Here is a 12,980-nt window from a genome sequence, read left to right on the forward strand (position 1 = left end):
GCCGCCGTCCCGGGCGGGCCGCGCCACGCCGCGCTATTTTGGGCCGCGCAGCCTGTCATTGCGGCCCGCCTGCCCCGCCGCGGGCGGTTCCCCTCACGGCCCGGGCGCGGCCGCCGCCAAAGAGCCTTTGAAGTGCGGCAGCGGCCGGGCCGGGCCGGGCCCTGGGCGGGTGCCCCGAAGCAGGGCTCTGCCGCCGCGCCCGGCCTCCTCCCGCGCCTGTGGACAGGAGCGCCTCTGTTCTGGAGCCTGTGCTTGCACCTTGTGCCTGCGCACCCACTGCTTTATTTGTTGTGTGGCACCGCGGGTCAGGCTCCAGCGGCTCAGAAGCGGTTCTGCTGCTGCGTGTCCCACGTGCGCCCAGGCTGTAATTTCTGCGTGCCGTTACTGTGCCGCGTAGGGTAACTGCCACTGAGGTGACTGCACATACGAACTGAACGGCGCGAGTGCCTGCCCACCTCATCAGTCACACTAGCTGCGAGTGAGCATGTGAAAACACAGTGCTGCCTTTTTCAGGGGGAGTCAGGCGCTAGCAAGGAGGCAGCCGTCTACAGGTTGTTTTAGGATTGCTCCCCTTCCTTGATATCAGTAGTTACTGCCACAGGAATGGCAGACAAGTGAGAGGAAGCAGGGAACGCAGAGCTGACTTACTTTCCATGTGAGCCATTGGAGCTAGTGCTTAGGTATGCTTCCACAGCTGGGCTGGAGCTCTGACCTGGCAATGGGGAGCATCGGGATATATCGTGCTGGTATGCCTTCATCCACCAGTTGCATCCTCCCTGACCGCACCATCGCTAGGTTACAAATGTCTCTGCTACATCCAGGGCAGGGGAGCCCTGACTGCACAAGAGGACTTTGTACTTGCAGCATGACAGGAGCAATTTGCATCCAGCTCGACACAGACTTAAGAATAACGCAGAATGAGAAAAAGGAGATGCATTCTTGGGGTAATTATTTCAGTTCTGCCCTCTGGCAGAGGTGCTGGAGGTGGGCCAATTTTGGGATGGAGTTAAAGGAGTCTTTGATATGCTCTCAAACTAAACAAAGGCAAATTGGGGGATGTACTTGCGCAGAGGCATGTACTGTGCTCCGTGGAAAGGTGCAGCTGTCAACTGCAGCCACCCTCTCTGCTGTCAGAAGCTCTGAGCTGGGACCCACTGGGCTCAGCAGGTGAAGGCCACTACTGGCTTGCAAACTTCTGTGGATATAGGACAACAGCAGATGGGGGGCAGTTACTCAAAAACTTAAGGGGCTTTTCTTGCCCTTTGCCTCTTGAACACCTTTTCTGCATAGCTTTTCAAGGGGCTTTCCTTCTTCCTGGACGGTGACCTAATCTGCTCACTTGTCTGCAGAAGTCCTGCCCTCTGCACTGAGAGCGCTGGGGTCAGTTTAATTAGTTAATGCTAGCAAAGCAGTTTGGAAGGGATAAGTGCTGTGTAAGCACTAAGTCTCCTAAGTCTCCCTGCTTTCAGAGCACAAGCCCCACGCAGTCCAGCTCTGTACTTACTGCCTTAGAGCATAGATAATCACCCAGAGAACAAAGCATTGGCTCAGATTAGTTCCTTTTTGCACAGGTTTTGGGGGGAACAGAGGGGTCACAGATAGGTTTGTCTAGGGCTTCACAGATAAAATGCATAAAGCCTTATTGTATGGAGCAAGCAGGCTAAAGGAGCTGGTAAGGGGCAGAACTTCACRCTCTCCCGGGACAAGTGATGTTATTGCATCTGTGCAGCTGTGTCTGACAAAGACCTCCTGAGCCTTTGAAGGAAGCCCCAGTGCAAGGAGCTTTTTCCAGACTGATGGCGTTCTTTGGTGATTGCTGCTTGCTGGGGCAGCAGCAGGATGGGAAAGTGGGCATCACTTGAGTCACGTAGCAACTGCTACTCATGACGCTGAGAGCCTCAGCACGTCAAAGCTGCCTGGAGCAAGCAGAGGCAAGTACGGGCAGAGAGGCAAGTTCCAGAGATCCCAGGAGACACTAAGCTGCCAGGTTTGTGCCAAAAACCTGGGCAGCAGGTGCCAGAGTAGCTCTCAGAATCTGGCAATCTCAGACAACTTCTCCAATTGGAGCTTATATCAAAAATAGGCACAAAACAGCCTCTATCAGAACCTCTGGCCCAAGGTTAAGGGACCTATGTTCTGGTCCAGCCCTAAAGCATCCCCCTGCCAGCAGGTCTGAAGCTGGCAGAGAGTACGGCCGGGGGGAGCCTAGCACCAGCACTGGCTTCTTTGTTATGCAGTATGCAGAAGGGATGCTGCCCCCAAACGATGACTCCCTCAGGCCCCATTTGCTTGGCTTGCCCCACACAAGGGCTGTCTTGGCATGCAAAGGAGCAGGATGTGTGTCTGTCTGTGCAGGACTCAGTGTGTTGCACACTTACACTGGGCCGTTGTGTTTGTGGGTGGGAGAGGAAGGTTGTGCGTTCAGCCCCGAGACTGGGTGTCCGTACAGCCCGCCRTCTTTTTGCCTGTGCTGGCAGACAGCCAGGGGGGATCAGCTATGCAGGGCCTAGCGTGCCTGAGACCTACATCCTCCCAGTCCTGCTGTGTCTCCTCCCAGCTGTGGGCTCACAAGGAGTGGCAGCTGGTGGGATATATAAAGGCAGAGAACCTCAGCCAGCTCAAGAGAAACTCCTGGAGCTACTGGTGTTCTTCTTCCCTCCCTCTCTCCCTTCCCTTCACGTGATTCAGCTTCCCCACACCAAGAAAGCCAAGGACAAGTCCCCCAGCACGCTGTAAGTATCTAAACTGAACCGGCATTGTGTAGGCGAGCTCCCCCCTTTCCCAGCCCAGGCACAGCCCTCAGGGAATGATGGCGCCACTGGGCCCTGCTGGGGGAGGCGGGGGGTCTGTCATCTTCCTTACAGGGAACTGGGGGAAAACGCTGGGGGAGGAAGCCCAGCACTGTCCCTGCAGTCCCGTGGGTAGCTCAGCCTGTTTGTGCTGGACAGGGAGGCTCCAGTTGCTGTCTCAGCCGAGCAACCAGCTCATTCAGCAAGCTCTGTGGGGCCGTTTGGCAGGCAGCACATCTCCATGGGGGGTCCAGTCTGGAGGTGCCCTGAATGGCTGGGAGGGCTCTGGGACTGCCCCACAGGAGAGGGCTTTCTTCTCTGAGCACTGCTGGGGTTTCTCCCTGCAACAGTGTGTGCTGGGCTCATTCCTGGCTGCGTAGCTTTGGGGACAGTGTATTCAGGGCAGGATAGGAGGATGCTGGTGCCAGTGAGAGCAGATTGGTGCACGTGTTCCCAGTGGGATGTGAGACACTGGGCCCCATAGGGTCTGTGCTGGGAGCTCTGCAGGCAGCACTCTGAGCAGATGGGACTGTCCTGCTTGTGGGCTGCTGTTGCATGGGGATTCAGGTGATATGGACCTGTGCAGCATGGTGGAGTTTGGGGGAAATGCCAACCTGCCCAGACCTAGGGTGCCAGCAGGGCCATCAGGTGTTTCTTGGGGCCATCCCCTGCTTAGGTTGCCACAGTGCTGTGGGAAGGTTGGATCAGGAGCTGTGTCCCTTCCCAGGTGGTCAGGTGTCCCACATGGGCTAGCCTGTGCTGACCCTGCTTTTTACCTCTAGGTATGAGATGGCTGCCAGCAGCCTCCTCCTGCTCCTCCTGCCCTGGTTGGTCACAGCCTTGCACAACCCTCCTGGCTGCAAAATCCGGATCACCTCCAAAGGCTTGGACTTGGGTAAGAGGCTGGCCAGGATCCTGCTGCTGGGGCCTGAGTAAGAGGCAGGCTGGGATGCTAATCCTGGGATCGGCCTCTGGCACCCCAGGTCACACTGCTCACACATGGGCTGCTCTAAAGGAGTCAGGGTASTGGCTGAGTGATGCTATGCAGGCATAGCATGTCTGTGGTCAGCCCAGACTTTGCTTTACAGTAAAGCAGGAGGGACTGCGCTTCGTGGAGCAGGAGCTGGAGAACATCACTGTGTCAGACCTCCATGGGAAGGAGGGGCAGTTCCACTACAACATCAGCCAGTGAGTGGTGCCCCCTCCCTAGGCACAGCTGCTCTCCCAGTCAGGACTGACCATCTCCATGCCTGTCCCCTGCAGGGTCAAGGTGTCAGACTTGCAGCTGCCATTTTCTGACCTGCACTTCCAGCCTCAGCAACACCTCGTCTTCAACATCAACAACGCGTCCATCAGCCTGCGCTTCCGACGACAGCTGCTCTACTGGTTCTTGTGAGTTACCACCTCCTGCTCTGCAGGACATCAGCCTTACCCTCAGTGGCTGGGCCATGGATCCTACTCAAGTGCTTTGCTGTTCTCCCTTGGAGTGGGTGGGAGGTGTGTGCTCCTATAACTTGCTCCCCTTGCTTCCAGCTATGACATCGGTTCCATCAATGCCTCTGCTGATGGTGTTCACATCTACACGGTGCTGCAGCTCTCCAAGGATGAGACCGGGCGTCTCAAGATCTCTAACATGTCCTGCAATGCCTCCATCGCCAGAATGCATGCTGGCTTCTCAGGCACACTCAGGTACACCTGCCCTCACCTTGGCAGCTGCATCCGGCCTTCTGGGCCAGCTCTGCCCATGCCATGCTCCCTTTGCCCCACTCTTGGCTGCCTGTGGGACTTCCTGGCCCAGACTGCTGTCTCCCTGCAAGAAATTGGTTGGGATAGAGGAACAGGGCTGGAGCCGCACTGGGCAAGGAAGGCTGCTATAGAGTTTTTGCTCTGTCCCTGCAGGAAGGTTTATGAGTTCCTGAGCACTTTCATCATCACAGGAATGCGCTTCCTCCTCAGCCAGCAGGTATAGCTGTGAACGAAGAGCATATGCCACACAGCAGATGGGAAACCCCTCCCTACTCTGCCCTAGCCCTAGCAGCAGAAGGGGCATCTCGTTGATCTCTAAGATGATGGAGGAGGGATCAGGTCCTCATCAGGACCTCACTGGCAAGTGATCTCCTGCTCCTAGCCCAGCCATTCCCTTTCAGATCTGCCCATCCCTGAACCATGCTAGCTTGGTGCTGCTAAACTCTGTGCTGGACACAGTGCCAGGTGAGTGTTGCCTCAGGTGAAAGGGAGCAAATCCAGCTCACCTGTGGTAGGGCAGAGTAGAGCATAGGTCCACAGGAGGTCCTACAGCCTTTGCCATGACAGCACATCWTCTTTGGCAGTGAGGAACTATGTGGATGAGCACCTTGGGATTGACTACTCCCTCCTGCGGGATCCTGTGGTCTCCATGGATACCCTTGACCTAGACTTCAAGGTGAGCACTGAGGGTCCTGTCCTGCCCTGCCTCTCACAGTCCCCTTGGGAGCAGCTCTGTACTAGCCCTGTGTGCTGGGCTCCACAGCATGGGTGTGGTGAACTGTGCTGCTGCTGCAGAAATGTCTCCATATGCTCTCGACCCAGGGCATGTTCTTTTACCGTGGGAGAGAGAACCAGGAACTGGAGAACCATGCGGTGGAGCCGGTGATCAAGGAGACAGAACGCATGGTCTATGTTGCCTTCTCCGAGTACTTCTTTGACTCGGCTATGCACTCGTACTTCCAGGCGGGTGTGCTGGCCATAGAGCTTGAAGGGGAGAAGGTAAGCTGCACCTTCTTGGTTTGCACAGGMAGTGCTCTGCAGGCAGGGGCCCTGTGGGGGTGGTAGGGAAGGGAGGTATGCTGCCAGGCCAGAAAAGGGGGCTGGGCTCTGCCTGCCGAGCAGTGAGGTGCTGTCTAGGAGCAGCAGCCACTGCTAGATTACCACAAACAGTGCATCCTCCCTGCAGGTGCCCAAAGACCTAGAGGTTTTGCTGAGAGCCACATTTTTTGGAACCATCTTTATGCTGGTGAGAGAAGCACCTTGCTAGGGTGGGAGTTGTCACAAGGACTCAGCTCAATGCCCCTGGTGTTGGAGCATGGTCCTGCCCAACTTGCTCTGTGTGCACACACTCACCTGCTCTCCCAGCAGAGCCCTGCTGTGGTGGATGCTCCGCTGCGACTGGTGCTTCAGGTGTCAGCTCCCCCCCGCTGCGTGATCAAACCCTCAGGCACCTYTGTCTCCGTCTCAGCCTTCCTCAACATCTCGCTGGTGCCCATGGGCCGGCCTGCCGTCCAGCTCTCCAGCATGGCCATGGTGAGTGCTGCTGGGGGCCTAGACCCAAGCTGATGAGGGAAGGATGTGCATGGCCTAGGGTTCCCTGTGCCACAGCCCTGGAACATTGCCCTGGCACAGAGCATTTCTCACCCCATTGTGGGAATGGTGTTAGTGTCTCAAAGCAAAGGGGCAGCTGGGCCTCTGAAACAGGAAGAGCAGCCAGGCTGGCCTAGAGGCTGCCTGCTTGCAGGTGGCAAGGCGTAACAAGGCCTTCTCTCTCCATAGGAAACAAAGYTGAGTGCGAAGGTGTTTCTGCAGGGGAAGGCTCTGCGTGTGCTACTGGACCTGAGACGGTAACACTTTCACTGGAGCCTGGCAGAGGCAGCAGAGGAGGGCCCAACCTAGGCCTGCAGGGAGGGTCCCCTCCTGCTCATGCGCTGCTCTCTCCCCTGCAGGTTCCGCATCTACTCCAAGCARTCTGCGCTAGAGTCACTAGCGGTGAGAACCCTGTGCCATCTCTTTGTAGCTACCCTATCCCATAGCACAGAGCAGGCCTGGGGAGGGGCTGCACACAAGACAGCTTTATAGCTGTCCCAGTGCTAAATGCAGGCCTACCCAGTCTGGCCCTGGCAGGCAGCTCTGCTCTGGCTGCTCATGCACTCACCCTTGCTTCTCTCTCTACAGCTGTTCTCACTGCAGGCCCCACTGAAAACCCTGCTGCAGCTGACAATCATGCCCATCATTAATGGTAAGTGTGGGTGCTGCCTGCCCACAGCTGGGCTTGGAGGCAGTGGGACCTGTTTTCACTGCATCTCTTCCTCCCTGCAGAGAGGACAAAAAAGGGGGTCCAGATCCCGCTGCCAGAAGGAATGGACTTCACCAAAGAGGTGGTCACAAACCATGCGGTATGTGAGCAGGATTGGGACAGCTCCAGGCCCTTCCATCAAGCACAAGGACCACATCTAGCTCTACATTAATACTTTTCTCTTTGCAGGGGTTCCTCACAATAGGAGCTGATCTCCACTTCTCAAAAGGATTACGGGAAGTAATTGAGAAATACCGCMCAGCCCCTACAGCTCCAACCCATCCCACTCCACAGCCTGAAGAGCCCAGTGTGGACCCTCACCAGCTCTAGCTCTTCTCTCTTCTTGTTCTTCCACCCTGGACAGAGGACAGAACCCAGGCTGGACCCATAGACTGTAGGTAGGAAACAGCTTCCCTGGTATCACTAGCAGATTCTGCAGGGTATCTGTGCCCTGGTAGGCAGCAGCAAGGTGGAGACAGCTGCTCTGGGAACCCCTGCTGCACCCCATGTCATTACACTAATAAACCAGTCACCTCCGATCCATACCGCCTTGTTGCTTGGAGGGTGTGCACAATCCAGACTGTGTGGCTGCCAGCCCTCAAGGAGAGATGGGGAACAAGGCAGAAGCACTGCTTTCCCTGCCTGTAAGTACCCAGGAGCTAGACACAGCTAAGAGCAGCAGCGGAGGGGCTCAGAGCAACTGCACTTTCCCCTGCACTTGGAAGTGGCTTGTTTCCAGAAAGCCTCAGTGCTCCCCTGCAGAAATGGGGAGGGGCACACAGATCATGGACCCTGGCTCCCCAGCACCTGGCACAGCACATCAGCACTCACCTCTGCTGGCTTCTCAGTGAGTAATAGATACTCCTCAGAGGACATCTTTCTGATGCTGGGACCAGAAAGCAAAGTCAGGCTAGCAGGCAGGTGCAAGGAGCTAGTTAGTGAGGAGCAGAACCATGTTGTTCAGAGAGTTTATTGCAAGTTCCCAAGAGCACTATGTGCTCCAGGCACTGAGTGGGGCAGAGAGGTATTGTCTTCATTCTCCTTCACTGAGATCAGATGTGGGAATAGTTCTGAGGGGAACAAAAAGTCTCTGCTGGAGCAGTGCCTAGCTGCCCACAGCCACGAGGGTGAACAGTGCTTGCTTAACAGAGAGCAGTTGCTTTTGACTCTGCCCCATGCTCTGTGCATGCACAGGCCACAGAGCAGAGGGGAAGTGGTGGGTACTGTTCCCAACCCAGGAGGGAAGTGATTGCCTCCAGCAACAGGGAGGTGAGACAGGAAGCCACTGCAAGGAAGAGACTGCAGCAAGGACATGATTTCTCACCTGGCAAGGACAGAGCCCTCTGGACTCCTGCCCTACAGCTTGCACACCCCCCAAACCCTAGAAAGCCCAGTCATCCACAGTGTTCACTGGTACCCAGGTGCTGTCCTACAAGGCCCCAGGAGCTGAAGGAGGAGTTCCCCACCAGCTGCAGGAGGAAGTGATTTGTTTCATGGCACAGGGGAGTCCTGGTGCAGTTGAAAAGCAGTGAGAGGACTGGCTGTGCAGGAGGTGGCCCAAGTCCATGAGGGACAGCCAGAGTTGCCAAGCACTGCCTTGCCAGCTCCTAGAAAGGCTCATTCTTAATGAAGCGGCTGAACATGGTGAAGGCAGCAAGTGGTTGGTCCGTGGGCACCATGTGGCCAGCTCCCTGCAGGAAACAGGTGAAGACAGGTCAGTGCCAGCTGTGGGGCTGCAGCTGCCTTGCATATACCTCAAACCTTGTGCTGTCCCACAGCACAGCAAGCACTGCTCTCACTGCAACCCTCTAGAGCATTCCTGGCCAACTCCTGGCTCAGGGCAGCCTCARGGACTCAATCCAGCTCAGCAACAGTGACCAGCATGCCTGTCTATGCTGTGACCAGCAAGCCCTGGCTCCTTAAAACTCCCCTCAGCCCTACCTTGACAGTGAGGAAGGCGATGTTGGTGAATTCCTTCACAAAGCCACCGATCTGGTTCTCATCTCCTTCAGTGTAGAGCCAGGGCCGGCGAGCCACCTGCACCTGGAATGAGAGGCAGCTCTCTCAGTGCCAGGCCCTCRTCACCCCAGGGAGACAGCTAGCACCCTGCCGCCAGCCCCTCCACAGGGCTCTCATCAGTAACTGCACTGGTGCCCAGCTGGCCTGGGCAGCCTGGAGCCCCCTCTAGGCCGGTGACCGACTGGCCCAGACCCTGTTCTGCCATTTACCTTCTGGCATAGGGAATCCACAAACCACTCATCCCCAAGGAAGTTGCAGGCCATGTCAACATCCCCGTTGTACACCAGGATCCGGTATTTCTGCAGAGCACAAAGACTGTTACATGGAGCACGGCAACAGCCCAGGCCAGGCAGGAGGCCTGTATGGGAGCACTGGTCCCCCAGCATAGCCCAGGGCCAAGCCCACTCCTCCCACACGCACCATGGCTCCGAGCAGCTTTAAGTATTGCTCATTCATCTGCATGTACAGGCGCTTGTAGCCACGGTTCACATCAAAGCTGTGGAGGAAGAACCCATGTCATGCAAGCTGATCATGGTCCTGGTAGTCCAGCCCAGCCCAGAGACTGCTCACCTGCACACCTGCCACTCCGGAGCATCAGGAGAGATGTGAAGAGCCTTCCTCACCTCTGGGGAATTCAGATACATACTGGGGGCTGTGGAGTTGGTGCAGGGTGGGTCCATTCGGACCTTCTTCCGGACAACTGGCATCCGGAACAGGTTCTGYAAGAGAGTCAGAAGGGTTCCTGCAATAGCACCTCTGTCCTGCCCCACTGGAGCAGCTGCTCTCTGCCCCATTCCKGCCCACAGATGGCACTGCATGCCAGGCAGAGCAGGATACTTGTAGCCAGAAGATGCAGGAGTCCAGGCTCACCTGCCGCCAGGAGAACCTTGTTGGCATCCGGATGAAGGAGTTGCCCAGATCATGAGTGATGAGATAGTCGTCCTCRTACCTGCAGCGAGAACAAGCACATGAAACGGGCTAAAAGATCCAGAGGTATGAGGGCTCATGAAAAGAGCCCAYGTTCCTCACTGGGGAAAGGAGTATCCAGACAGCGGCTGCACATGGTCTGTCTTGCCCAGAGGGAGGTCCCTCTGCCAGCTGGGACCACACATGCTGCAAACCATAGCAAGCCTGTGGCACAAAGACCTGACCCTCTTGGAGCTGCTCCCACCTTAGGCTTCCAGGGGCACCACCAGCACATGGGGCATAGAGGTTGTAGATGTTGAGGCCAGACTCCTCCACAATCTGAATCATTTCCTCCATCTGGAACAAGCCACAAGAAGGGTTTGGGGACTCAGCAGGATGCCTGAGGAACTGTGTCATCCATCCAGAGCCAGGCAAGATGGGTGCTGCCTATGGACACCTGAGCTGCGTGAGTGCTAGGAAATCCCTCTGACTGTCCTTACCTTGAGTGTACAGTTCAGATTRGAGCTGTCATGAAAGTTGCACTTCCCTTGGGAGCAGCAAAAGGCCTGCAAGTCCTTCCACAGCCTGTGGACAGAGARCAGCAGGACTGAAGTGCAGTGTCCAGATGGTAATATCAACACAAAGCCAGCTGCTGCAGCTCAGCCATTCTGCAGGCTTTCTGCCCAGCAGCTGCACTGCACAGCTCAGCCAGGTGCCCTTGGCACTGGCTAAAAATCAAGGATAAACACATCCATCAGAGTTGCCTGGGACAGGGGCCATCCTCACAGCCTGAGGGTTGGCCCAAGTCAGACCAGGAGGTTCCCCAAAAGGCTAGTCTGTCCTGCCCAGCTCTGGGGCCATGCCCCTGTCCCACACTGTGCCCCCCAACCTGCTCAATAGGGACAGCTCTATCGAGCAGCAATGTGCYCCCACTACCACCACCAAGCCAGGCTCACACAGCTCTTACTGGGTTCCCAGCAGGCCATGGTAATAGGCGAAGTAAACCAGGGAGTTATCATTAATCTCGTAGGAGGAGAGGCCATTTCCCACRGCAATTCCCTGTAAGGCAACAAGAAAACAACCCTGTTGTGTTCCCAGCTCCCCACAGGGCAGCCACAGAGCCAACAGCTTCAGGCAGGAAGCAGGTGTGACACTGTTTACGCCACAGGAGGGAACAGGAAAGGACAAGGGTGCCTTTGAACTCTTCCACTGGTCCCACGCAGCAGGGACACATCCACCAGCAGCTGCTGCCAATGCTGCAGGGGAAGATGAAAGGCCAAAGGGCCAGACCTGCCCTGTGCCCAGGAGAGGGTCTTTCACAGCTGCCAGCGCAGCCTGGTGCTGTCCCAGCACAGGCACTSGCCCAGGTACAGGTCGCAGAGCACCAGTTTGAGGTGGTGCCAAGCCCTCTGCCCCCAGCCAGGCAGGTAGCAGAGCCACTCACCTTCAGGTTGAGGCTGGGGTCTTGCATCACCCACTCTGCCAGCGTAGGGATGTAGATTCCCCCATAGCTCTCTCCTGTGAGGAAGAGTTCGTTCTTGGAGTACTCAGGGAAGAGGCGGAAGAACTCCTTCAGTGCCAAGTAGTTGTTGTGAGCAACCTACAAGCAAAAGGAAACAGGGGTCAAGCAGCATGGCAAGATCCCCCAATTGCCACAGAAGCAAGGGAGGCAACGGACAGGTCACTCCCAGCAGCTTGGATCCCTCACCTCAGTGTCATTCGTGGCATACTTCTTGTCATCGGAGTAGGAGAAGCCAACTCCGACAGGGGATTCCAGGTAAAGCATGTTGGCGATCTGCAGGGAGAGTAAAAAAGCTGGAGAACAAGGGAGAGCCTGCTTCGAGGCTTGTCACAAGAGCCATCGGGGACAGAGCTGCTGACTGTTGCCTGTGGCAGCACTAATAGAAACCTGACCCTGTCCTAGCYCTGCTCTGGACAGCCACGTTCCTGCCCCAGTCACACATCTGAGTGGATGGTAGGTCAGGAAGACAAGCCCATGGGAGGCTCAGCTCCCTTTAAAGAGCAGGAGAATCTGGCTTGGACCACCCTCTCCCCCAACAGCCTGTGGATGGACATGCTACATGCTCACACAGGCCTGGCAGGAAGAGCTGCTCCTGGCCAGAAGCTGTGCCCCTACCTTGTTCCAGGCATAGTCGTTGTATTTCAGAGTGACCCCATCCGGCTGGATCTGGGGAGGGAGAACACAGTGACTAACAGGAAACAGGCACAAGCCGGGTGAGCCCCAGCAGGACAGCCCACACCGCGGAGCCGACCGGCCCTGCGCCCTGGACCGCACGCCAGGAGCGGCCACGAACACTTACCAGGAAGGGACCGTGCTCCTTCAGGAAACCCTCCATGGAGCTGCAGCCAGGGCCCCCGTTCAGCCACAGCACCAGAGGGCTGCTCTGTGGGTTGCTCTGGGCTTCTACAAACCTGCAGGGGAGCAAAGCCGTGAGTGCCCAGCGCCCTGCCCCAGCCCAGCCAGGGCAGTGCCCAGGGCACAGCGCCGTGTTCCAGTATGGCACCGGGGTACCAGCACGGCATCAGTCCCAGTGCAGCCCCACGTACCAGTAGTGCAGGCGCTTGGCTGGCCCGACACYGAGGTAGCCGGAGAAGTGCCGGAATGAAGGCTGCTTAGGGAGCCCCGGCAGGTAGGMGACTTCGTGGCCAGATGGGGCAGCGTGGGTCAGCCCCAGCAGCAGCGCGCACAGCAGCACCAGCCCCATCTGCAGAGGGACGGGCAGACGGACGAGAGCTCAGGGACGCTGCGCTGACCTGACACGGCCCAGCCTGCTGAGCCCCACCAAACCCGAGTCTGAAACCACTGGCGCCCTGCGGCTGCCCCAGGCCCGGCCCTCCACCACCGGCTGCCCCAGCCTGGCCCCCCGCTGCCCAGGTCCCGGTCCCGGGCTGGGCCCGGCTCCCCCGCTGACCCTTGTCCCGGTCCCAGCGTCCCCAGCTGAGCCCGGTTCCGGCTCGGTCCCGGCTGACCTCAGCCCTCTACCGACCCTCAGCACGGCCCCGGTAGTCCCAGTCCCCCCCGCTGGCCCCGGCCCGGCCCGGCCCCGGTTCGGGTCCGGCTCCCGCAGGCGGCTCTCAGGAGCCGCACGTGACTCGCGCCCATATGACTTCTGAGTGGTCACGTGTCACGGGGCGGGGCTTACTCACGGTAGCCAATCAGCACCCGGGCACGCGCGCGGGCTCGCACGCGCACCCCCGCC

General features: G+C 57.6%; 2 protein-coding genes across 8 annotated transcripts in view; one reads left to right on the forward strand and one right to left on the reverse strand.

Annotated features, from left to right (window-relative positions):
• The first annotated feature begins 505 nt into the window (after positions 1–505).
• Positions 506–7,377, forward strand: PLTP (phospholipid transfer protein). 4 transcript variants are annotated; one of them, XM_085318037.1, is made up of 17 exons: positions 506–944; positions 2,558–2,732; positions 3,572–3,684; positions 3,878–3,977; positions 4,053–4,181; positions 4,323–4,478; positions 4,689–4,752; positions 4,937–5,000; positions 5,120–5,211; positions 5,358–5,534; positions 5,722–5,781; positions 5,901–6,068; positions 6,315–6,382; positions 6,485–6,527; positions 6,714–6,777; positions 6,858–6,934; positions 7,024–7,377. In XM_085318037.1, the coding sequence occupies exons 1-17, from the start codon at positions 683–685 to the stop codon at positions 7,162–7,164; spliced, it is 1,953 nt and encodes a 650-aa protein (XP_085174163.1). In that variant the 5' UTR covers positions 506–682; the 3' UTR covers positions 7,165–7,377. The 4 variants fall into 4 exon arrangements, with proteins under 4 accessions (XP_085174163.1, XP_085174165.1, XP_085174161.1 ...); XM_085318039.1 differs by having other exon boundaries at positions 898–944; positions 2,689–2,732; XM_085318035.1 differs by lacking the exon at positions 506–944 and having other exon boundaries at positions 1,126–2,732.
• A 411-nt stretch (positions 7,378–7,788) lies between these two features.
• The window catches only part of CTSA (cathepsin A), a 9,674-nt gene continuing 4,482 nt past the window's right edge, over positions 7,789–12,980 (reverse strand). The window contains exons 1-15 of one of the 4 annotated variants that reach the window (XM_085318041.1): positions 12,768–12,852; positions 12,328–12,485; positions 12,081–12,192; positions 11,897–11,947; positions 11,468–11,554; positions 11,204–11,359; positions 10,727–10,818; positions 10,260–10,344; positions 10,025–10,116; positions 9,724–9,802; positions 9,424–9,572; positions 9,274–9,349; positions 9,063–9,152; positions 8,776–8,877; positions 7,789–8,525 (exon numbers count right to left, since the gene is read on the reverse strand). In XM_085318041.1, coding sequence (XP_085174167.1) covers positions 8,442–8,525; positions 8,776–8,877; positions 9,063–9,152; positions 9,274–9,349; positions 9,424–9,572; positions 9,724–9,802; positions 10,025–10,116; positions 10,260–10,344; positions 10,727–10,818; positions 11,204–11,359; positions 11,468–11,554; positions 11,897–11,947; positions 12,081–12,192; positions 12,328–12,485 — 1,413 coding nt within the window. In that variant the 5' untranslated portion in view covers positions 12,768–12,852 and the 3' untranslated portion in view covers positions 7,789–8,441. Of the gene's footprint in view, positions 8,526–8,775; positions 8,878–9,062; positions 9,153–9,273; positions 9,350–9,423; positions 9,573–9,723; positions 9,803–10,024; positions 10,117–10,259; positions 10,345–10,726; positions 10,819–11,203; positions 11,360–11,467; positions 11,555–11,896; positions 11,948–12,080; positions 12,193–12,327; positions 12,486–12,750; positions 12,853–12,980 lie in introns of those variants that run through there. The other 3 variants (XM_085318042.1, XM_085318043.1, XM_085318040.1) reach the window with 3 other exon arrangements.

This window comes from Rhea americana, unplaced genomic scaffold, assembly GCF_003343005.1.
Source record: "Rhea americana isolate MKP2758 unplaced genomic scaffold, rheAme1 scaffold_514, whole genome shotgun sequence".
Taxonomy (NCBI): domain Eukaryota; kingdom Metazoa; phylum Chordata; class Aves; order Rheiformes; family Rheidae; genus Rhea; species Rhea americana.